This window comes from Meleagris gallopavo, chromosome 5 (genome assembly GCF_905368555.1).
Source record: "Meleagris gallopavo chromosome 5, MGAL_WU_HG_1.1, whole genome shotgun sequence".
Classification (NCBI taxonomy): Eukaryota; Metazoa; Chordata; class Aves; order Galliformes; family Phasianidae; genus Meleagris; species Meleagris gallopavo.
This window is the reverse complement of record NC_139408.1, coordinates 6798982-6824580: the sequence shown is the minus strand read 5'-3', so window position 1 is coordinate 6824580 and position 25599 is coordinate 6798982. Positions and strand designations below refer to the sequence as shown.

At 35.6% G+C, this 25599-nt stretch overlaps 1 protein-coding gene and 1 long non-coding RNA gene across 5 annotated transcripts in view; one reads left to right on the top strand and one right to left on the bottom strand.

Moving 5' to 3' along the window:
• Window positions 1–25599, bottom strand: part of PPFIBP2 (PPFIB scaffold protein 2) — a 96711-nt gene that overhangs the window by 27821 nt on the left and 43291 nt on the right. For 2 of the 3 annotated variants that reach the window (XR_014883353.1, XM_085224050.1), the window contains exons 4-9: window positions 21911–22003; window positions 17980–18093; window positions 9769–9900; window positions 4556–4747; window positions 2735–2827; window positions 238–346 (exon numbers count right to left, since the gene is read on the bottom strand). Coding sequence is in view for 2 of the 3 variants with exons in the window: in XM_085224050.1 (XP_085080176.1) it covers window positions 238–346; window positions 2735–2827; window positions 4556–4747; window positions 9769–9900; window positions 17980–18093; window positions 21911–22003 (733 nt within the window). In the remaining variant the exon portion in view is untranslated. The remainder of the gene's footprint in view (window positions 1–237; window positions 347–2734; window positions 2828–4555; window positions 4748–9768; window positions 9901–17979; window positions 18094–21910; window positions 22004–25599) is intronic. The other variant, XM_019615372.3, reaches the window with a different exon arrangement.
• Window positions 4743–25069, top strand: LOC109367669 (uncharacterized). Of its 2 annotated transcripts, none has more exons than XR_014883354.1 (3): window positions 4743–5189; window positions 19409–19526; window positions 23044–25069. It is a non-coding gene; the product is annotated as an uncharacterized LOC109367669 (long non-coding RNA). The 2 variants fall into 2 exon arrangements; XR_014883355.1 differs by lacking the exon at window positions 4743–5189 and adding an exon at window positions 10190–10579.

Below are 25599 nucleotides of genomic sequence, written 5' to 3'. Positions count from 1 at the left end.
AGTCCTGAACAAAGGAAAGATGTGCATTAACAAATGTTTTAAAATGTTAAATCATTCCAACATTATACCTAGCTACTATTGAGACCGTTTTTCTTAAAAAATGGCAACTGTCAAGATTTTTTCAAAGCAATTTTGTAGGGAAAAAAAATATATATTCCTACTGAACAAGAACAACTCTTTGAAGTTATAAATAGAATCCCAGTTGAAAAAAAATCAGTGGAATTCCCCTCCTCTTACCTCTTTCTGCAACTTCGCTATGTGATGAGGTCCTAGATAGCTGACATTGTAAGCGTTCAATTTCTGCATCTTTGAGAGCTAATTGCTCCTGAAGCTGGGCTATCTCAGCCTGAGAGTAAAACAAATTCAGAACAACATGATTATGGGTTCTCTGTGATTTTTTTCCCATGAACTAGAAGATTTCTAAACATAACACTAGTTTGAATTAAGTCCTTTTCCCAGTTAGGGGCATTTCATAAACACTATACAACTTTATGCATTTCCTCGTGTTCTACAATTCCTTTCACAGAAGCTCCATTTTACAGTACAATTAGCTCTCAGAGAAGAGAGGATGGTGAGACAAGTAACATTTTCAAGGATTCATGTATGTAAAGAAATTACAACACTACAAGAAAGCTTTCAATATTACTCTGCTGATCATGCAGTGTTGACTGTGATAGGGCAACTCCTGAGTTTTGCATGAAGACCACTATAAGACAGCAAAGCATTTTTTTTTTTTTAATATATATATTTTTATTCTAGTTGCTACTTAATATCACTTGGGAAAAGTGATTCTTCAGCTTAAAATACAGTGACTCATCTTTTTCTTCCTATTTATAATAAAAACGTTCAATAGCATCCTTTACTAAATCAGTAACTAAGTTAAGATTTTCTTCAGCAGCCTGTATTATATTGAATTTATATCGAATCATTGCATGTCCATCAGCATAAACATAAGAACTTGCTTCTAGTTTTAAGAAAATAATTAAAATCCACTAATGTATGACTAGTCTTTCAAAATATTAAAATAAAGGAAGAAAAATGCAATACACCGAACATCAGCTGGACAGGATAAAATATAGACTAAAATATGGACTACACAAACTTTCTGTTTTTAAACCAAGAAAGGAGGAGGCAGCTGGATGGCAGGAAGAGTTCACTACAATCCTGTCTGCAGTCCCTCATGGAACAGAGAAATCTGCCTTGTTGCATCTCTGAGGGGCTCCTACACTTTCCAGTGACTAATGTGCTTTTTATATCCAGTCATGGAAATACTCCAATTCCTCATCTAAGAAGCTGAAGCAACAGAAAGACAAAGCTGCAGACCTCTTAATACCAGATTTGGATACACCTCTGCTGGTTTATTTGACCTCATAGTTCTCTTAATTATTCTCCTTTCTTTTAAATTTTTCATTCCTGTCATCTCTGTAATTATTTTTTTTCTTCCTCTCTTTTTCCCTTGTACTCTTTTTCCTCCCTTCCTAGTTCTGTACTTTTTCAATAAGTATCACTATTCATTGTTATTTTTGCTCTGCTTCTACCCGTAATCTTCATATGTCTTGGAAGCTGACCACATGCTGCTTAACAAAATATTTTCCTCAAGACTGTTCATTGCTGACACATCAGAGGAGACATTTTCATGGATGTAAGAGCTTTTAACTTAATAAATAAATAATAATTAAAATTATTAGAGCAAAACATCAATATTCATCTAAGAATTCTCAAAAGAAAGAAATGTTGATACAGAAAACAGCTATGTGTCATTTCTGGATCAAGCTTTCAGCTATTTCAATCACAACTCAGTTTAATAATTTAAAATGTTTTTCCAAGATACAACCACAACTCAGAAAAGTCATTCATTCATTCATACAAACACTCACTATAGCACTGCATGTATGAAAGGTAACATGATGACAAAACAAAAATCTTACTTTGATCTAAAAAAGGGCTAAAAATTCAAAGTAGAACTAAAGTGTAACTGTTTTACAATGAGAATGTTCAACCAGAAAAATAAATTACTGGCAAAAATGGTCAAATGTGTCATATGTGTCATATTAACTTCCTCCAGATTGAATACAACAGCTTTCCAGAAGTTAAGGTCAGCACAGGTGTAAGCAGATACATATGCTCTCTGATACCATCACAGAGTCAAAGTAGATGGTCTACTGGTGTATTCTGGCTTTAACATCTAATAATCACAGAATGGAAGGGACTTCAAGGATCATGAATCTCCAACCCCCCTGCCACAGGCAGGGTCACCAATCTCCCTGTTTAATACTAGACCAGGCTGCCGAGGGCCCCATCCAATCTGCCCTTGAAAACCTCTAGGGATGGGGCATCTAAAACCTCTAATAAAATTCCATGGTAAGCAATACTCATCCAATTTTGCATATCTCTTCAGTCTAGAAAGCATATTCTGCAGAGACTTGTCACCATTACACAAAGCAGGTGTCTTCCCAGAACAAAATGCCTTTAAAAAACAAAAAACAAAACAAACAAACAAAACAAAAAACAAAAGTGTAGGAGACTGGAAATTTGAGGGAGGAGGGAGCAAAAGGCACAAAAAGAAGCTACAAAAACTGTACTCCAAAATACTTAGTATGTAGACAGTTCAAGGAAACCCAGTTTTATAATAGGCATTGACACTGTAACAAAAGTAAATAATGATCATTAGTGTGTATACCCCTTTCTACCTGAAGTAAGTCTGTTATTAGTAAGTGCTAAGGATTCTCCTTACTTTAGTTGCTTTTAATTTCCACTCATATTGATTTCTTTCATTTTCCAGTTCTTCCACTTTAATTTTGAGGTGTCTGAGTTCCTGTAGCAAACCCTGCAAAGGAAAAACAGGTAAATACAGGATTACTCAGGTAGATATTAATTCTCCATGGTTATGAATTAAAGATCATGCATTAACCATGTAGTAATGAACGCTGAACCATCAGATAAAAGAGCTGTGGTTTTGTCTAACCAGATAACAACTATTTTGAAAAGAGTGATTATTCTAAGGAACAGTTTTCTCAAATTCTCTATCAGAAATTATGAGCAAATTTCTTGGTCCTGTTAAGGAAGACCTGGGGGAAAGCTGACCTCAGAGAAAATGAGCCCACAGCTACAGTCTCATGCAGCATTAACTATTGTTTTTTACTTGTTTGCTTTTGCTGCCATCTCAGAAAACAAGAAGAAGCATATGAAGCTCTAACATGAGTTACTTCTATTAAAGTGACAGTCCAAAGAAACACTTAAGCTACTTAGCAAGAGAAACAATTCAGACAACATAATGCTTGTTTTTTGGCATTGAATGCCACACACGTACAGTTGTTTATGACTATCAATATACTACTTTCAGCATGGATGATTGCAACTTGGCAAACAGAGTTGCTGCAGACCAGAACTGCAGCAAACTCTTGTCTATTCCTCTGACAAATTGCCTTTCTCCCTTTTCATCAGCCATATCTTAGTGTTCACTCTTGAGGACAACACAGTGACACATTGGAACAGATTGCCCAAGGAGGTTGTGGATGCCCCATCCCTGGAGGTATTGAAGGCTAGGCTGAATGTGGCTCTGGGCATTCTGGTCTGGTGGTTGGCAACCCTGCACATAGCAGGCAGGTTGAAACTAGATGATCATTGCGGTCCTTTTCAACCCAGGCCATTCTATGATTTTGTGATTCTCTTTAATGAGACCAATGAACTGAAGAATGGAAAAATTCGGAAGCAAAGCCATGTTTTGCAGTCTTGTATACTATATGCATCACACAACCATAGTATTATCTTACTAATGATCATTGTGAATATTTAAAATAGACTTTTTTTTAGTCAGATCAATATCATTCAACCTTCAATTTAAGCAGTTTATGCACAATAGCTTTTGTTTTGACAGGTGGTGTGATTTTGACCAAATACAACTAGGATCTATAAAGTAAATTTAAGAACAATTTTCTCATAACTGCTGATGTCAGAATCGGTAAAAATGTGTCAGATCTGCTATTTTACAGGCACAAGGAGATAGTTTTTATAGGATATACTTCAGATAGACTTACCTGAATCTGCATTTTATACCTGTGTTAAGCTTTTAGATATGCAGAAATGAATAATGATCAGTGTTCAGAGGACTGGTTAGAGTGATGTTATTATGAGGAAAGTTAACAAACTATCAAACCATGCTGCATAGCAAACAAATCTCAGTGAAGGGAAAAATAAAAAAGGCGGAGAAGGAGAATACCAAGCCAACCAACAAAACCACACCAGTAGCACAGACCTACAAATAAGATGCAAATATAAAACCTGAGAGAGGTGATGGTTCTTATGGATATCTTTGTTTTTGTAGATAAGAGCGCAGTGATGACCAAATTTGTCCTAGTGACTGGGTAGAAGATGAGGGGGCAAGGTGTCTGAGTTTTTTTGTTTTTATTTTGGTAATTTTGACAACCACCTCTCTCTTACTCCTACTCATGAGAGTCAGAATGATTAATGCCGCTAATTCACAACATAACCCTGGTTAACATAATTTAGTTTCTGCAAGAGAAGAGGCAATACACAGGCTGCTGCTAATGTATACCTCTCGTACATCACACTGAGAGCAATTCTTCTGGCTGACAGTCTGTACCACTGATGTTGGGCTAGACTGAGGACCATTAGGTGTCACACTGGATTTCCTATCTTGGGATTTTCTTTCTTGGATTCTACTATTAATTTCCAGCTGCAGTCTACACATCTGCTCCTGTAGCTCACTTATCAGGTTCACTACTGACTGAAAATATGGGAATAAAAAAAAAAAGACATGTGATAAATAAAAATGCAGACAATATGCAAAGAAAGTATTGGTACAGTTGCAGCACAGATAAATACAGAAAGAATATCAGAGGCAACCTAAAAAGAAAATGTATCCCCTTTCTGGTAAAACCTGTGAATGGGCTTTGTATAAAGCTACAGATTAAATAGAACAGAATCTATGTTCTAGACCAATACATGACTTCTCATTTCTTCCAAGTGAATTAAATTTAATGAGATTAATCCATCTCCCACAGGACTAAAAAAGTTTTTAATGGACAAAAGACAAAGTATATATACACATTTTTATTCTTCATCATCATACATACAAGTCTTGTAATCCCAACTCTGCTGATTCAGTAACTTCAAGGCTGCACAGTGCCAGAGCATAAACTACAAGAATCGGGCAATACTTCAACCAGGTAAGTATTGAATTATTCAATCTCAGACTGCACCAGCAACCACAGACTACTTCAAATATTCACAAAGATTCTCTTTCAAAAGCTTACATATAAGTTAGCTAAAATAAATTTACATCTATTAAGTATTTTTGAAGGGCACTGTGCTTAAAATGAAATTCAGAATATCAGAGTAGCAGCTGCGTATATTTCTCTTCATGCATATCACTTTGAGTCAGGCTCACAACATTTGATGCTCAACTTTTCTCATCCAACAAATCTTTTACACACCTAAATGAGGATTAAACTCCTTAAAAAAAACCAAGAAGTTTAGTTGGTGCACTTGGCCCCTGCACACTAACTCTCTAGCATCCAGTCTTTTATAGGCTGATATGCTCTTAACTGAATAGTTAAGAAAAAGATAGTTTATTTCATATCAGCTCACCTAGACGAAGCTATGTCCCTTATATTTTCAGTACTACTGCCACTTCACAGCAACACAGGATACTGGTGAGGAGTGCATCCCTGCAGCTAATCCATCCTCTTATCAGAGTACTGCAAAGCAGAACACTCTTCATACTTGCTTCATGTATAATTTAAACGCTATCTGACAATCCTTCCATCTTCCATGCTTTGAATTTGTTTCTCTTCTGGCATCATCTCCACAATCAGACACCTCACTGAGGAGCAGAGTCCTTGTGGTACACGTCTATCTCCTTTCTTTTAAGCACCACTTGTCTTTGTCAGAAAGCACTATTAAGCGATATGTTAAACCGCTGGTCAAACAAGATGTACAGACTGGTAATTGCTCTGGTTGTAGCACAGTGAGAGAGTTCAGAACCACAACTACTGCTGCTACTTTTCTGCCTCACCTTCACAAAGGCAATGGGAAACACTCTGCATCCACACAGACTTCCTTCAGGGAACACCTGGCAGTATACAAGTGGCAGAAAACTATCCCAGTGAAGAATAACTTAATCTTTTCCATAAGCCTAACTCCAGAGGCAATGTATGTCTTACAGTTGTTTCCAGTTTCAAGGAGAAAATGTAGTCTCTTTTTGTGAGATTCTTTCACAGCATGATAAATTATTAATATTAAAAACCCTGTCTTAAACTTGATTCAGTTGAGGCAGCACAATCAACTCCACAGAGCTGTGCTGTGTCAGAGACCAGGAAGAATTACTTGGCTTGCTGACTCAAATTTCTCTGAAGTGCAAGTAATTGTGCACCAGGTATTTATATCATAAGTGCCCACGCAACAGCCATAAAATGCTTTCCAACAGTATATAGCAAACTTCAGATTCTCAGCACAAAAAAAACAAAACCCACAAAACTTACCACATGAAAATAAAAATAGGAGGAGAGAATAAGGGCTGTTAGCAAGTTGAAATGGGCACTTATTCTTGAGGCCTCCTGATAGCAATAGGTCATCTCTACTGCCCATGTTTGGGTAAGGCAAGCATCTGGGCTACAGATAATCACTTGATCGTGTTGCTCTCTCAAAACTTGCTAACACTGAGGAAACATATTTCTAAGATTTCTAAGTTTCCTCAGGTAAGAGAAGTTACGCAAATGCTGTCAGGTGGGATCTCAGAAACCTTCACAGCACCATGGCAGCAAACAAGACAACATTATTCCACATACAGGGAATTCAAGTGACAAAGGCAGGAGTGTGACCATCCATTTACAAGTAGCTATTCTCCTGGCTCCTGTGTTATAACTAAATGCCATTATAAATTTAGCATGTGCATTTGAAGAGCCAAAGACAAGTGGCATTCAGCCTGAAATACCTTTGAGAGCCAGATACTCAAACTCTTTGCTGCTAATTATAACTAAAACTAAACCACAGCTGCATAAGATAAACAGAAATGAATCTGATTAAGACTCATTAATATTTAGAAAAATATCTTAATTTGCTTTGTTTCTCCTCAAACCAACCAGAAAAATAATTATATGGATAAATTCTATGTGACTGGAAACAGCTGCTGTGAAATGAGCTGACATAAAATTAAGAGTACAAAGGAAGTATGTTTTAGCTGACTTGTTCCACAATTTCACATCTTGTTTTAAACTTTTATTAACTTGCTGTCATACTTAGAAATGGCAGAGTCAGCCATGAATTATAATTAACAGGCAGCTTAAAACTGTTTGACTTCAAGGTGCCTCTGTAACATGTGGTAGGGTGAAAGCAGTACTATTCTGATAGTAAGAAAACTATGAAATCACTGTTCTGCTCACCTCTGTCAATCCTAATCTTAGTCTTGAAAGCAGCAATCAGCCAACTGCACATAAGAGAAAGGCTCTGTCACCGACAGCTTTGTTCCACTTGTATAAAAATATTAATTGCAATTTTGTTTGACATATTAGACACTGTAAGAGCCTGTTGAAGTAGCCACAACACTCAGAGATACAATTACAGGAAGATTAATTTCACTCAGCCACTATCAGTTTGGAGAACAGTGTCACCCAAGAAATTAGGTTACCCCAGCACTATTATGCATGCATAAACAAGACCAAACTAAAGGTAGACTCTTTGCTTACTTAAGAATAGATTACTCACTTGAAAGTCATAGTGAGGCAGTGAAAGCTCAGAATGAATTTCAAATGACACTAAAAGCATGAAACATAAGCAGCATTTGCAGTCCAATAGTATGAAGAAAATATAATAATAAATTTCCCTGTGATGTTTGAAACTATGGTTGTATTGAGAATTAACAAAATATAATTAAAAAAAATAAATAATAAAGGGAGCTGAAGTAGACAGAGTAAAGCATTAGAACTCAAGTAAGCATTCAGTTGAACCCCCTGTTTATCTTGAAAAATTGGATTACCATCTACTTATGGCAGTATGAAATAAATGTATAAAAGAGTTCAACAAGCAAACTGAAAATGCTTTTTATTTCTTATACTTTTAGTTACAAGACTCATTTTCCTTGCTTTGTATATGTAGGCTTGCAACTTTCAACAGGCCAGAAATCTAATTACATCTCGGGGTTATCAATAATTCATAGAATATTTAACACAATGATTCTCAACTTTTCCATTAGATTAGGATCCTTTTCCATCTCAAGAGGGCATTTCCTATCACTTAAAAATACAACAAAGGCTTCCAGACCCATAAAACTAAACTTTCCCATCCTGGTAGGCTACACATCCTGCTGCAGTAGCAGAAGAATTTCACAGGTCACAGACTCACCTTCATCACAGCCCCAGACCCACTTAGCACTTAGAAATGCTGTCAGTGCAAATGCACTGAAAAGCTTTGTTGCTTTCCAGGAATTAGGCTGACTGTGGATATCCTGAAATAATTCAAACAGCTTCTTCCTGGTATTCAAGATGTAATGGGAAGTACTAAAGGCCTCTCAGAAAGATAGCAGCTGAAAACAGGCTCCCACCTGTAGCAATTACATGTCGCATAGACCTTTTTAGATTTTCAGGTAGTATGACACTGCTCAGGTGTTCCGTACACAGGACACCAATAATTATGGGTGAAAGAGCATGAGAAGGCCATGGATGGCAAAAACAGCAGCTGGTGCCTCTCTGGCTTGCAAACTGCCAGAAAATGCTCTCTGTAAGCAATCTTTTAATCTCTAAAGAAAACTTCAGAGGACAACTAAGTCAAAAAACAAACACACCCCAAACTTATGTCACTGCAGGTAAATTACTTAGAAGAATATTTGATAAATGTCTATTAACATTACAGAGAGCAAACTGTTTTCTAACACTGCCTGTATTACAGTTTCTTTTAAGACAACATGGAACAAAGTCTTTCTTCAGTTATAAAGTATAAATCTTGGCCAATTCATGGCCCTACTAATCCTCTCCTGCCAGGTAATCCTACCAGTCTATGTGGTCTCTCTACAGGAGATGGCACTTCATCTGAAATACTGTCTTCCATAACCCCTCTTCAGTTCCCACCTGCTGCTCATTACATAGAGATTTCTGTGGAACTGTGCTCCATAAAAAAAATAGATGTTCATTTTATTCCCGTTTCATACTCTTTTCCTTAGCTAACACGGTGAAAAATAAAGCTGCTCTGATATCCAGAACTTTCCAGTTCTGAAGGAGAAAAATGATTCGAATTTCTTCCAGTGGAAGTGATTTCTACCCTCTGCCCCACTAAATATTTGTTATGTAAACACAAGGGAAAGGGATTATTTGAGGAAAATACCCTGCTCCTTGCCTGTCTCTCCCAACCACCATGAATGCATTAAAATTACTGAGGGCCTCTGCATGCAATTTTCTGTAGCATTCCTGATACTGCTAAACTTATAGTCTTCTCTGTCACAGAAAACATGGAAATAGATTCAATAGGCTTCAAACAGTCATGCCTGTGGAAAGGAAAAAAACACAGTATGCTGCTGAAATCGACTTTGTGTCTTGATTAAAGCCAAACAGCAAGCTCTGAAACATAATGAGAGAGGAAAAGAAACCACATCCCAAAAATGCATAATCATATTCCTCAGTGAATTCACAGGATCAAGAGTACAGATCGCGCTCTAAGAACAGGAGAAAACTGCATGCTGTTTCCAGATCAACAGATGTATGACCAGAGACACAGGACAAAAAAAACTAATGAAAAAGACAGAAGAAAGAAGCTCACCTCAGCTTTGTTCTGTTTCTCTTCGTATTCACTCTGCTCCTTTTCCATGCCAACCAGCTTAATCTTCAAGTCGGAAACTTCAGCCATTAAATCTAATTTCTGAGTCTCTAGTGATGTTCGACTTAGCAGCTCCTGAAACCAAAACAGAGTATTTTCCCAAGTTATTTTTATTTAAACACTGACAGAATGCTGCATGATTTGCTGGCAAACTCATAGGTCTCTACCCCTTTGTTTACACTTTCAATACAAAAGCAAAATGGTTCTCTTCTTCAAAAGCCACATTCACTACTAATTTACCATGCAAAAAGCACTTAACACTACAAGGTAGAAATGATATAATCATTTACTGCAAGTAGAAAAAGTAGCTAAAAGAATTCAGACTGATCAACTAGTTCACATGAAAGCAAATTTCTCTCTCCCTCTCCTCATGTTGTACTCATGTTGTATATACTCTGAACTGTTTGAACTGTATGTTTCTCAAACTCTGCAGTTATTTTCACCTACGTGTTCTCCTGTGTTAATCACTAAACCACTGTCCTCCTCCTCACTTCAACACAACGTCTGGCGCAGAGTCAATCTCTGTGCAAAACACAAAATCAGAAAACAGTACTAAGGCTGAACTAACACAATGCTACATAATGCCATAAAGACCTTCAGATGACACATTACAGAATGATTGACTACTTTCTAAAATACTCAGACTAAGCCATGTTTTAATATTATAATGCAAAGTTCTACAACATTTTATCACATGTTATTCAGCACAGGATGTACTGAAGCACAAGCACTGAACCAAAACTGAGTACCAATGGTAAGCAACATTTCTGCTGTCATGCTAACAGTACTTGAAAATTTAATACTGTATAGCACTTAGTAACTTCGCAAGAATGCTAACTTTTGAGAGAACAGTATTGAATGAGAAATGGTGTGACGTAAGTGGAACCTAAGTGCAATGTCTAAACTGACTAACAGCATAAACTAGAAAACAACTGACCATGCTTGTGAGTCCTGAGCTCATTTTTCAGATTGCAGAAATAGGCATGCTTGGGGGATATGATATCACCATCTTTGGAAAACATTCCACATTCACCTTTATTGCAACTTTCAGTTTCCAAGAAAGTCAAAACCAGAATATACTATCCAAAATTGCCTCACTTGATCTCTAATTTCAAAATGAGAAATCCATTCAGAACTTTAAGTCTTACTGAACCATTCAATATCTAACATTCCAAGTGCCTAACTTTTTTTTTGGTGAAAGATCTTAGGTTTCAGAATAGAGACAGTTTTCTCCCAAAGCCACAGAATGTATCTTGTCCTTCACATCACTGTTGCTGCTGCTCAGATGCACTACCCGCTGCACCTCACTTTGACAACATCCACCGTTTGGTCTCCATAAACATTCAGCCAGTGTTGATGAACATCAGTGAGTACCAATTTTTTTTCATGGAGGAATTCAGTAATACACTTGTGCTCCTCCCACACTTCCATGTCAGACACTATTCTGTCAGACTGTCCCTCTGCTGCCATATGTCACACAGCAACAATCTCTACTGTCATCCCACCAAAATCTGCCTCTGATGTCATGAGCCAACGTAATAAAATAGGAGGCATTTTTAGAGCAGTCTTCATATATACTAATTTTTAGCTTATTTTGTATTTTTAATTTGATGGTAATTCATAACTGACATTGATGTTTTGGTCATATGAAGCATACTGACGAATTTCAGCAGATTCTGCTTTGGATTACACGGAAAGTGACTTAGAATTTGCATAGTTATTCTGGATCTAATGCTACTGACAGTTCAAGAACTGCCCTTTTGATAAGTACCCTTTTCTCATTTCTTCCTTTTACACAAGCTATATAATATGTTGTATATTACCCTTTGGAGCCAAGGAAGCCACAAACATTATTTTAAAAATGATGCCGTTAAAGTTCACTTGGAACCGAAATCCGCTTTACATGTAAATTGTTTTAGTCTGCTGGGGAATACTGCCTAAATTAGAAATGGTACTAAACTCGCAACTGCATTACAACATCAGTTATCTAAGCCACCCACTATTCCTAGCGTCATGCCCACTCCTGCTGACACTGACAATGGTATTTGTGTATGGGTGGGAAAATAAACAAATATAGCCCACCGCCCCATCCCCCCACCCCCCTTTTTTTTTTTGACCTTGAACAGAATAAGTTAAGTAGCAATCAAAATCATTCAGTTCTAAAAATCAGTCACCTAGTGAAATCCCAGAGCTAGCTAAATTCTACAAATATGATTACAAACACAATTATTTAAAAAAAAAAAAACAACCCTTAACATTCCAGGAATAAAGGACTATATCTCCACTATCTTGCACAAATTCCAAAGGAATATTCCAGCTCAGACTGGGATAGGCTCTGTGCAGCTGGTAACACAGAAGACTTGTAGAGATTAACATACAGCTATAAATGAGAATTTGTATATGGAAATAGGGACTCAACATCAAAGAAGCTGGCAGAATGGGATGACTTTAGCCTGACAGGCTCTATTCACTGTTGAACTGAAATAACATTTAGACTACTCTTTTTTTCTTTGACATTGATGTAGCATTTGATGATGCAAGGGGAAGATTTCTTAATAAGTCAAGGAGACAGTACCCATCTAGACATTTTCAACAATAGAGCTCTTTTGAGGGTACTGTCTGGTATTAATGCTTAGTTTTTCAATAGGCTCCTAAATTAAACTTGTTTGTGCCACAGAGAGTAATACTCAGTCCTCTCCTGAGTTCAGCAGCTCCATGTGAATAGTAAGGTGCTACCTGGTGTGACTGAGCATGAAGGCAGCTTCTATTTATTGATTTTTTTAAACTCAAAATCTTAGTTTGTTCTGAAGATGGATCCTTATCTCTTGTAAACTGGCATAAATCTCTTGCCTTAAAATAGAGAATATAGCTAGCTATCCCTGGTTTCTTTTCAGTGGATTTACACTGATTTAAAACAGCTGACAATTTATCTTGCATCATCTTGCATCTAGAGCGTCTAACTTCTGCTTTGAAAGAAAGTGCCATTTTAAGTAAATGTCCCCTATTGAAATGGATAGAACATCTGGAAGTAATTATTTTCCTCTTCAAGCAGATGCTCACAGAGAACAACTCATTAGAGAATGTGACCCATTTTGCTACAGAGAAATTATAGTGTATTTCAGTGGTATGATGCAACATGAAGCCATCCAGAATAAATATGAATTGTAAGAAAAGAAAATACAAATTTATGTTATTGGTTTTAAAGCAAAAAAAGATAATATAAGAGAGGGAAAATAGTAATTTGGCTGTAGTAGCTTTAGGAGGATCTTAAAGATCAGATGTACAGAACAACAATAGAATATATTCTATGAAATCTTATGTATAATAAGCACGTTACTTGTTTTTCATTTCATTTCATAAGTACTGTAAGTATAATTTATTTTCCTGAAGTTCTTTTTTTTGAAAAATCAACTTTAAAAATTAAGGAAAAAACTATTTTAAAGTAAGATAGTCACAAAGATGGTTTTGCAGAACCTGCAATCCATGTATATCAGATGGATCAATGCCAAACTACTTCCAAACAACTGTATTTTTAAAATTCACACTGTATACTTTTTAGTTAATCATGCTTTTTTTTCAATATTCTCAGTGAAACTGAAGCATGTAATGTGTGTCACTTTCAGATTTTGTTGGCTTGGAAATACATATTTCTTACAAAGCTCCTTATAAAATTTAACATGATAGAAAATAATTTAGAAAGAAGCACTGCACTGTTCTACGCTGTCTGTTGCAAGCACAGTAAATTACAGGATACTTAGCAGTCTCCAAAACAGAAAAAAAGGATCACGCTACACTGATTCATAAATCATAAATAGGATTTTAGTCAAGTAGACAAAAAACACCCCAAAATCCCATTTTGCACTTGTACAAAATACAACACTCAAAAATGTCTTAATTCTCATATTCATTAAAGGAGCTGAGAGAGGCAGACCCACCTACCTGATAAGCAAAATTCAGCAAGAACCACTGCCAGAGAAGACCGTACTTTCTAAGTGCTGTGTGTTAGCTGTGGTGGAAATAAGATATTTAACTGAAAACACAGCTGACAGCAATGTACACGTGTAATTGCTATGAAATGGTACAAGTCAGTAGCCGAGAGTGAATTACAGCCCTCCAATTCATCATTTGTCTATTATATAGTTAAGCAACAGAAAGAATTTCCCAGCGCACTGACAGTTTGAACAGTCCTTTGCGTACATTTGACAAGCAGATGTGCATGTAACTGTTAAATAGCAAAGTGTATTGCTCACCTGTATAGATAAGCTGCACTTGAGAGCACACTCTAAAAATCTCAAGCCTTATAACTAGAGCAGCACAGAGCACATTTCAAACTCTGAAACACTAAGCCAGCAGCTGGCAAGAAGTTACTGCATGTTATAAACAAGTGCTGAAATTCATATAAGATCAGATAACTCAGACAATGGAAAGCTGAAGGAATGAACCTTGCCAGCCAGCAAAGTTCCTGAGAAGCAAACATATATACCAGATTTGAACCGTGCAAAAAAGATAGGATTCTTGCTTCTTTGAGTACAAAACAGAAAACCAGAACAGGTACACACTAAAACACATTTAATTCAAGCTTTTACTCTTTTATAGCCCCTCCTTGCATTTCTTTAATCCAGTGCTTTTTAAAGAGTTTCCACTGTGCCTCATCAAGTCTTTGTCTAGCACACATTCACCTGATATGTACACCCAGGTAGAAGCTGGCCATAAAATTACATCAGAAAGAAGGAAAGCACTGAAATTAATTCCTGTTTGCATTTAATAATTTTAGTTTCCATGTGTTTAAGACAGAAAGAACCCTAAGGCCAAGTCCTTTGTACTCTGCAACAGAATTTACTTGATGGAAGACAATTAGGTTTATGCAATGCAGCCATCTGACCAGACCTTCAGGATTTGGTGCAGGTCTGATACAAGACAGACACTGCCACACAGATCAGTATTTTGGCAAAACAAACAGAGAGCTTCAGTGGCAACTAGTATCTGGTAAACCAATCAAGTGCAGAACAGAAATAGCAAAGAGTGTTTTTACTTGTGGTAATTACTATACCAAATGCACGTAAACTGTAGAGGTGAAATCTGTAAGTGCAGACTTTTCAAACTGAACTAGCTCAGCTGACAAGAACAACAACACTAATTTCAAAGCACCGATGCATTTACATTACGCATGGCTGGTGCTTTGTGATATGGGCCAGTTTAAGCTACTTTATAGAGCAAAATTTACTTTTGCTTTCCAATCATGTTCAACAATTTGTACACAGTACAAACATATTAGAAATGGACTGTCATAGTATAAGTGTTTTTTTTAAAGATAATTCTAGAAGTATGATTGTTTTTTATTATTCAGACAAATTCTTTTCTGTCTAAGTTGCAAGGGAGCTAACAATTCACAGCAGTTCCATATCTTTTACAACCTTGATGGTAAGACGTGATGGCAAAATTGGAAGGCAATTCAGAGAGACCAAATTGGGGTCTTGTTCCCAGACAGCCTCCAGAAAGTTTTCTATTATCTTTGAGTATGACTGAAGGACAAGGAGACATTTTTCTTAGAGCATAATACAAGGATACCTAAGGACTGATATCAAGTTTTGCCATTAACTTTCACGAGACATCTACTTTGTTTTAAAGAAATTGCAAAATGCCTTCAAGACAGAAAACATTGTTTCTTAGAGTCTGTAGTAGTGCAAGTATTCTTACATAAGCAAGATGTTGAGTTTGATACTGTGGTATTACAAGTCAGGGAAACATACAGGTGATTTTTTCTTCAGCTGTAGCTTTATAAAAACCTAGGTCAAATGTGCATCCACGCCTACCTTGACTTCTTCTGTGAGCTGGTTCAATTCAGTAACACAGAGGAAAAAAACACAACAACAACAAAAAAAAGCTGAACATCCCCTTCTTTTTATAACCCTCCTTGCTTTCTACCCAGTCACTGGGCCAAGATTATGGTAAGCATGAAAGTGAATACAAAAAAAGTTGTAGAAGCATGTGGTTTAAGGACAAGAAAAAGAACAGAATATAATGAAGCTTTTTTTTTTTTTTTTTTTTTTTTTTTTTAGTAGGAAACTGTTAGATGATATCAACTAATTTCCTCTATGTTTTCAGTAAGAACTATTGCTCACTCCTCTTAGGAGAGATGAAGAATCACAATTTCCACCAAAGAACCTGTAATCTTTGTTGCTGCTATTCAGCATTTAAGATGCCCACTCTAAATGTTGAACAGCCGTTTTATGTAATTCAGATAAAGTTTGTTCTATCTGCATTTGAGAAGTTTCCATGATAGCTTTGTAGCTGAGTTCAAAACAGCTGCATAAATCATAAGCCACAAGGATTTTAGCCAGTAACCCCACCCATACAAAGTGGGCAAGTCTCTGCTAGCATAGATTTAGCAAAAACTATTTTGCAGGGGAGCATTGCACGCCCTTCTGTTCTGGTACCACCAGATATGTTTTTATGTAACTTCATTAAATTATCTGAATAAAGTATATTAGTCTTCAGTGTAGCATTTTGGGGACAGAATTTTTTAACATTTCTTATAGTTCCCAAATTCAAAAGATATGGCTTACCCTGGACTCACATATACTGCTTCCCAAGTATGCTGTGCCTACTTATACTATATACTGCAGTTAGCTTAGTTCTATTAAAAAAAATAATAATAATTAAAATTTTCCCAACGAAAGGCAATTATTTTCATTCATTTTCCTATTTAGAAGCAGCAGTTGACTTAAATTCACAAAGGTAAAAATCAATAGATTCTAAAAAAACAAGTAGATCCAAATAAGATTGGATTTACAATACACTTCAAGAGAATAACAGAAGCCTGCCTGGAAAGCAAGACTATCTATACCCATAGTAAGGACTGGATGATTATTTCTTATTACAAACAAGTTAGTTTACTGTAAAAATAAATACTGTTTGATTGCCCTTGAAAGACCAGAAAGCTTTTTTTTTTTTTTTTTTTAAACTGGAAAAACATAATGTCAACATTAATATCATTCATTTATTTGCTAACTGCCATGGGCTTTTGTACAAAACACTGGAAACCATTGGCTAACAAGATCTTGTTTAGATTAGAACAGGAACTTTCTACACTCTACTCCATCTTCCTGAAGTTTGAAAACGTTTCCATAATTTAAATAGTTAGTGTTCTTTGAATTTCACTTCAGATATCTAAATTAAACATATCTACTGGTTATATTTTCTAAAATGTCCCCTCCTTTAAGTAAAAAATAAAACTTTTCTCAGTTGTAAGCATTTTGGGTTGCAACAGTTGTGTCAGACCAATTTTGTTTTCTTTTGGTGAAGAGCAAGAGGTTTAGGATACAAATTTACCAGATGGAACACTACATCCTGCACATTCCTGGTCTAGATTTTAAAGGCCATTTATAGTTTTAAATTTATTTTCAATATTCATGTACTGTATTACCAGCAGATTATATGCATATGTAGTAACTTGTCTTGATAGAGACCTAAGACTGCACATGAAAAGTTCTTTCATGCCCACAGACTTGTCAGCTCTGCAGTAAGATGAAATGTAAGATACTTACTATCCATTCATTCTCCTCAATATATATAATGAAACAACACCAATAAATTAAACCACGTAGCTTGAAATTATTGATTGAAATAATGAACAGTATCTTCATATACTTTTTGATTTTTCAAGAATAAAGGAAAAACTCCTAAATAAAGCAAAAATCATTATAGAACCAAATTTGATACAATAATTCATTTCAATGCACTAATTGTTCTGCTTTAAAGATATAAAAAACTGAAACTATTTAAATAAAACAACTTCATTCTGTAACTGCTACATATAGTAGGTACACATAACCTGTCTAACCAGTTACTCAACCACATCCAAATTTAGTTTGTCAGCACAGTACAAATAATACAAAATAGTTTCATTTTACATGCTGCCACATATGACATTATGCAACCAGCCAATAAAACATTTCTGCAACAGGAAAACAAAGAAATATTTATTGCAAAAAAGTAGTTTGCAAAGTAGCAAGAGAACAATAAAGAGAGGCAATTCTTTTTCTGTTTTCTCTTGCTACCAAAGGCACTCCCACATGCAGTCAAACAGAGAATGTACATTCTCGTCTTTCTCAAAGGAGATTATGCAAAAACCTTTCCAATCTAGATCTTTACCTGTTGAAGCATTTCTTCTGTAGCATTCAGTTTCAACTGATGCCCCTCAAGACAGATTTCTAAGTCCCGTATTTTCTCTCCTTGAGCTTCTACCTGGTCTGTAAGAACGCTCACCTGTAATAAGAGAAGAGAAACACAATGATACTGAACTGACAGTAAATAAGTTTGAATTATCTTCTTATACAATGAACATTACAATGAACATTCAAATGCACATTTTTACAGTGAATTCCCTTTTAAAGTCCTCAGTTGTTTCATACTCTTTCAAAACTTGCTCTATTGGAATAGGCAACACTATTCTCACGTACATAGTTTGATTCAACTCCTGCCCGCTTAAATAGTTTTTTGTTTTTTTGTTTTGTTTTTTGTTTGTTTGTTTGTTTGTTTTGTTTTTAAGTATATAGAGGAACATTTCTAGAAGAGCTAGAAGACTACTTACAGGTAGCCTGAGTCAGTTCACATACAAGTCGAACAATCAGAAAGCATTAAACAAGAACACAGTATACTGAAAATATTTTAAGTGGTATCGAAACACACATTGCTATTTCAGGTTCTATTAGTACTTTGTTTCCCTAAGCTGGTAAATGATAAAACTGCTCATCTGGAAGCTAACCGATTAAATTGACTTCTTACAAGAGCAGAAAAATAGCTTACCTATAACAAAGCATGTCGAAGTTACAAAGAATGCAGTAAGTAAAAGGCATGTTTTAGCAGAGGCAAAGTTGTATTAAAAAAAAAAATTCCCAGGTTTTGCAAGCCAAAACATGAAATCAAAAGAAGTGAGATACAGACAACAAATCCCAGGAAAAAGAAACAATAAGCTATACTTGTAAAGAACTGTGGGAATAGTGGCTTGTGAAGCTCAGGAAAATTAGATGCAGCACAACATTAGAAAGATGTGAAAAAGCAATGTTAATTCCTATGTTAAGCTGCACATACACTCCATGTATTATTTTTGTTATTAATTTATATAAAAGTAGTTTCCACCACAGACAACTTTGATTACACTAGAAAATGTTACCTCAATCAAAAAAAGAAATCCATATCAGGTTTTTAAACTCTAAAATGTTTTAACAAAAATTTACCTATGCTCTCACATACTCACTCTGGAGTACCTCTGCTTAAAATCAATAAGTATCAATTTTTGTTTTTACCTACAAGCATAATGACAAGTCTAGCTGGGAGAGGAATGCAGAAAAGGAGAGTGTTTTATTCTTATGCCTTTAAAATCAGCTGGTCCTAGAGAAGAGCACAAATGGATACAGGACAATGGAAGACAGGAAGGAGCAGGTGGAGGGGAGATCATGATATTTTGCCACTCTTGTCCAGAAACACACTAAGACACATCTGAGCTGGTGGGGAGAAAATAACTCCACACAAGAAAGTTTGTTGCTTACCAATTTTTTTTTTATTTTGCTCACATTACAAGGATAATGGAACACAGAAAACCCTGAGAGGTCAGAAAGCAAGAAGCAGCAAGCTGAAGCCCCTCCTTCAATCTAATGCAGTTTCCAGAGAAAGAAAACAAGCCTGACAGAGGGAGTCAGGTAAAGTTCAACCCAGTATTGTAACCTGCAAGAAAAGTTCTGTGTATTAAATGTGACCTGCAAAGCCATTTTGTAAAAGCTTAGCTTTAGAAACATTCTGTTGGATATTCCAATGTTAGGCTGAGACACATTAGCTACTTTGAACTCATATTTTCCCCTCTATTTAAGATCACACCTGCCAGTCTCTTCTGGGAATCAGTAAGCAGCACACAGAGTACAGCCTCAGTCAGTGTACATTGCACTAGCAAGTCCATCTTGCCTTAGCAGTGCAGCACATACAGAAGTCAGACCCTGGGTAATATGTTTTCTTAGAATATCTGTAATAATGGGGTATATTGTGTTCAAGAAACATTTAAACATTGTACTGAGGGACATGCTTTAGTGGGAAATATTGGTAATAGGTGGACGGTTGGACTGGATGATCTTGGAGGACTTTTTCAACCTTGGTGATTCTATTCTGAACAATTGGCCAAATTTAAAATGGTATAAGGGTTTAAAATATCTTAGAAACAAGATATTTGTAGGAAAAACAAACTAACAGAGAAAACACAAACAATAAGAACCAGATAGCTCAGGACCAAGCCCAATTCTGTAGCTTTGCATCCTCTTATTTTTGTTATTGATGTTCAACTGCCAGAGAATTTTAACTCCATGAGAAGTCCACCAGTGCACAATGACCATAAACAGCTGGCTGTGTGGCTTGAACTATAACCAAAATGTGTATATACGTATGTATATGTGATGACACAGGGTACAAAGGACCCCTTCAGGAACAAGGCCACAAATACTTTAATAGAACCCTATGCTTCTGAATGAACAGCTGGGTTTGGTCTCTTCACTGTTGCTCCAATTATGTGTATGCGTGCAAGTGTGAGAAATGAGTGTACTGTATGAAAAGTTGTTTGTTCAAAATAGAATCAATATGCTTCACTTAATTACAGCTTGATCCATAAAAGGTGATCTAATAAATATTAGTTGCGATGCTGTTTCCCGTATTAGAAAAAAACAGGAATTAAGAAAATATAAACATTTAAGTTCCAACCAGAAAAACTTGTCTTTCACTCAGGATTTGTTTTGTTTAATTTTTACTTTGTAATGGCAGTTTTCATGTAATTGTAACTAAGCTTAAGAGTGGGTCTTACAAACAATTTATTGTTTATTTAACAACTGTGAGAATTCTGCTTAGTAAACAGCGCAAGTGTGAAAAGAACATAAAAGATAAAATATACTCACAGAAACTAACAACAGAAAAGAGAACACCTACCCAGTTTATTCAAGTTTTTTTTTTTTAATGTGTGCATACACATATACACATACTCTTATGATGTGCTTTCACAAGTGCAAAGTGAATAAATATGCAAAACCATTTAAAGAACATCCAGCTTCACTTTTAAAATCTTGCAGTGCAATTCCAGAGAGGATATTCAAGCAAAAAAAAAAAAAAAAAAATTATTTGTACAACATGCATTTTTCCCAGGAAGAAAACATATGTGGGACAGAAATGTATTTGAAAACAGATTGGCTTGGTAAATTGAGAAATGGGAAACTTGGAAGAAGTTTGCATTTTTATTGTCATTTTTTAAATTCTCTGTTTTCACTGTCCCCTAATCTTTTTGATGATGCAGAGCAACTTCTGTATACAACATACAAGTATGAAAAACATCACTTCTATCCATCTGTGATTTATCAAAAACATTCAATTTCTGATTTTTATTCCTGAGATTTACAAATCCTCCAGTAATGACCAAACCACATCCATATGACACTATATGGGGTGTGTTATCTTGCTTTTGAATCTCTTTTCTCAAGGTGCTAAGTAGCTTCTCATATTCCAACCTATCCATTCTTATAAATGGTAGCATGAAGAGACAAGCCACTCAGAGGAATGATAACACTTATGTGGCACACTTTTCCTAATTGAATTTTAAGGACTTTTATGGAGAAGAAAGTAAGGGATGGCGTGTTGTCTAGGAACTTGATGGCATACAATATGTTTAATTTTTCTCCCTCTTGAAGAATTTCCGTCTTTCAATTCAATTCAATTAAAAAAAAAAAAAAAAAGTGGCATGCAGAATCTAAAAGGTAATTAGCATAACCTAGCAAACCTAGTATGAAATCTTCTACAGCAGCATTAACACCATGGAAAAAAAATTAATAACACTTCCTTAGTCATTCTTCTTATTGCTGCTACTCCCTTCTCCTCCACTCAGTTACCTCACCATTAGACAAAACATATTAATTAAACAAATAATAAATTAACTCCTGACTAAATATAACTTACATTTGCTGACCTGTTAACATTTGTACCACAGAAAACACGCTATCACTTCAGCTTTTATTCGCTGAATATCAACTACATAGACAATGTTTTCTTTAAAACATACCTGCAGTATGAGAGACTCTTTATCGCCTTCTAATCGTGCCAATCTTTCTTGATAGGTTTCATTATTAGTAGATGAATGATGATTCACCTGTGACTGGAGAGAAAAGGGCAGTAAGAATTTTTGCAGTTAGTATTAAAATTTCAAGCAGTAGTTCATAAAAATTGATATAGTGCAGTTTTTATAAAGAAAAACACAGCAAAAAGTTTGTCTACAGACCAAATCTTTACTTTGTATGCATTAAGTCTTTTGTATGTGCATTTTTTAGCTGGATTTTGAATACTTACTCTTTTCCAGCACTCAGTAATTGTATAGGAATAAATTTGTTATTTTCCAGCAAATTACTGGTTTTTTTAGAAGATGCCGGCTTACCAAGATAAAAAAAACATTCTGTTTACACTATTTGGACTCAACAGTATTTTTCCAAAGTCAAGGAATTTTGATATTTATTTATAAATACCTGCCATATGTATTATCCTATTCCTAGAAATTTACTGAAAGAAAAGTACAAATTCTTTTTTAATAGCTAACAAATTATTTCAATTACCAAATTCCTATCAGGAACTATTCTGGTTACGTAATTATTTACATATTTCTAAGCATCTTTAAAGAGCGAGAGCTCCTAAAGCTTTGCCTATTCCTAAAAATTACATCTCGTTTTCTACAGATTTTAATACACCAGAGACAAACACCCCAATAATAATAATAAAATAAATTCTTAAAACAAGACAAAGAAATATCTGCGGATTTTTAAACAAAACAAACAAACAAAAAAAGCAAAACAAAACAAACTTTAGAAGAGTGCCATAGTTCTATGGTTCATCATGCATCTGGAAGCTTTATGCAATAGCAGGACTGGAACTGCTTGCTTAAAGTACCCAGTTGTAATATTACCCCATAATGGTTCATTTCCCTATTACAGGCAATGCTTTTCTGCCTGGAAATAAAACACCTTTTGATTATGTCAGCTTTTCAGCTAACATAAGAATCCAGCTACAGAGTTGCCTTTATCTGCACTAGTTTGCAGCATGCTACTCAATTACAGTTGCATGTACAGCAGCAGCGGGAGGATTGTAACTTATGTGAACTGTCTGTTCTTTTTCAACTGAACAACTTTATCTATTTTTTTTCCACAGCTTCCTGATCTCAGCTGAGGTTTAGAGGCCCAACTGTACAAGAGACCATGGAAATAAACATAGCACTAATTTACGCAAAGCAAGGAGTACTTACCAATCAAATGCCAAAACACACTTTCAAACTATGGAATACTGAACTACCTATAAGCTTAGCATCTTTAGTAGTTAAGCTGCGATAACCTTCGTCTCTGATATTTTTGAAAATATTTTAATCAAATATATACATCAACAAACAGAACCGAAAGGTATCTGAAGAAATCATGTGATTTGTTATTCTGCCTTGGAACAGATGATTAATTGCAATTCTTGTTTTGTCTGCTTCTAAAATCTCTAGAAATGAAAAACAGGTACCAGTCTCCACAGGTCATCAAATACCATCAATTTAACTTAAGTCCTATGTATTAAGCTGTATGGTCTTACAGACTTAAATAACTTTTGTAGTACTATAACAAAAAGAAGGAATCCTTATAAGTAAGCATGATTTATTTCTGTATGTCTGTGTAGGCAATCCTTTGACCTCAGCTATGCATTCTCAATCACACTGCCAGCAAATCTGCTTCAAACTATGTGAAGAGTTAAGTCCTTTAGACCAGAAGTCTTTACCCTTGGCAGCTAGGTTTCCATTACAGCCAAACACTCCTCCCCATCTCATTACAAGCTTTTCCCAATGGACAGCCCACAGGCCTTCTCCAGCATGTCTCTAACCCATACACCATGATAGGGGAAGACTTTCCTGAACTCAACTTCAAGCACCCAGGGTACAACAGCAGACTTGTAGGCAGGAGAAGATTCTCTCAACAACAAAAGCCAGCAGTGAAAGCTACTCAGTCAGGTAGATCGTTGCACCTGTTATGCTGTTGTAATTTGCTATTTTCCTATGCTAAATGTAACCAATCATGTAATCACTCCCCTGCTCCCTTTACAAGCACAGTATTATTGCCAACACACTTTTACATAAGCAATCCATCATCAATATAAACTAGAGTTCAACATGTTATATAATCAATGATTGAGAATTAATTCAACGTCAAATCACAAATAAGGTAAAAAATTTTACTGCACTCACATTTATCAAATATGCAGCCCCAGTGATGTCTGCAGCACTGACTGACAGGGAAATATCCTATGTTGGAACTTCAATACTCAGTACCCATGTAAGACCCAGTGAATCACACACCAGTGTGAACAAGGAGAAGGAAAAAAATACCAATCCTGCCAACAGGTCAGACAGAGTGCTCAGATAAGTACAGGATAGTACAGTACACAGAAAATGGCCTGCTTAAAAAAAAAGTGGCTGATTGACACACAACAGTTGTTTAAGACTTTGGAAGTCTTCATGGCATGCATAAAGACAAGATAAAATGTGTAACATGAACCAAGGCCATCTGTGCATGGTTGGAGCGCATTCAGCAGTTGTGAAAGACAGTACTGAGATGAAACTAAGTATAGTTACGTATCACACCTATCAGCAGGACCCAAATATAGGACACAACACTGAAGCCAAGACTAGACAGCAAATCAGGGTAAGAGATCACAAACACACTCTAAACTTATGTAACCACAATCAGAAGGTTGAATCATCAAGATTTTCTACAAAGATGTTACTCCAGAAAAAGTAACCTAGAAAATTAAAAACCATTACTTGAGCTTCACAATTTATAGCTAAATGTGTTAATTATATTTCTTGTAATGAAAGAATGGGTCAAATAGCATAAAACACTTTCTGATAATATGATGAAGAAATAGGAAGAAATATATGTTCAGTCAAGGTGATTGGAACAGCTACAACTGCTGTAGTGCTGCAAAAAACAAGTCAAGTATATATGCTATGTGCTCTGTGAAGACAGAAGCCCCAGAGCAGTTTCTTGAACCACCTATACTACACTCTCCATAAAGAACCTGGGTATAGTTTAGTGCCCAGACTGCATCAGATGTGAATACAAAATATTTCTTGAACAATTTAAAACCAACCATTTCTTCCACTTTTGTTAAAAAAAAAAAAAAAAAAAAAAAAAAAAAGATTTTTGCACATCATCACCTACTTCAGCTTCTTATTCATCTGTAGTTTCCAGGTCTATCTTGAAAATGCTTTTACCTCTAACCTGGGACATAATACTGGTATGCACTGGAAAATTGAGCATTTAATTATCATTTACATGATCCAGTAACTACAGAATCCTAATCCAACAAAAAAGCTCAAACATTCCTCCAGATTATGATACAATAAATAAATAAAATCAGAGTATAGATTATGATTCAACCACTTTAGGTCAAAATGAAGATAAGCAGCAATAAATACAGCAAGAGTATGGTAAGAAAGGCAGGACATTTGATCAACTAGTTAGCTTAATTTTCAATAGCCTTCTCAGATAGGAGCTCAGAGTCCAGCAAGTGAGGAATTTTATGGTTTCTTCCATAGTTTTATTATTTCTTCCATGTTATTTTAACAGGATGTAGCATATTGTCAAAACTGAACAACCACAATTGTTTAGAATTTCTGTACAGATGTTCTAGACTGAAGTTTCTGAAACAAAACTTGTTAAATCACAACAGACT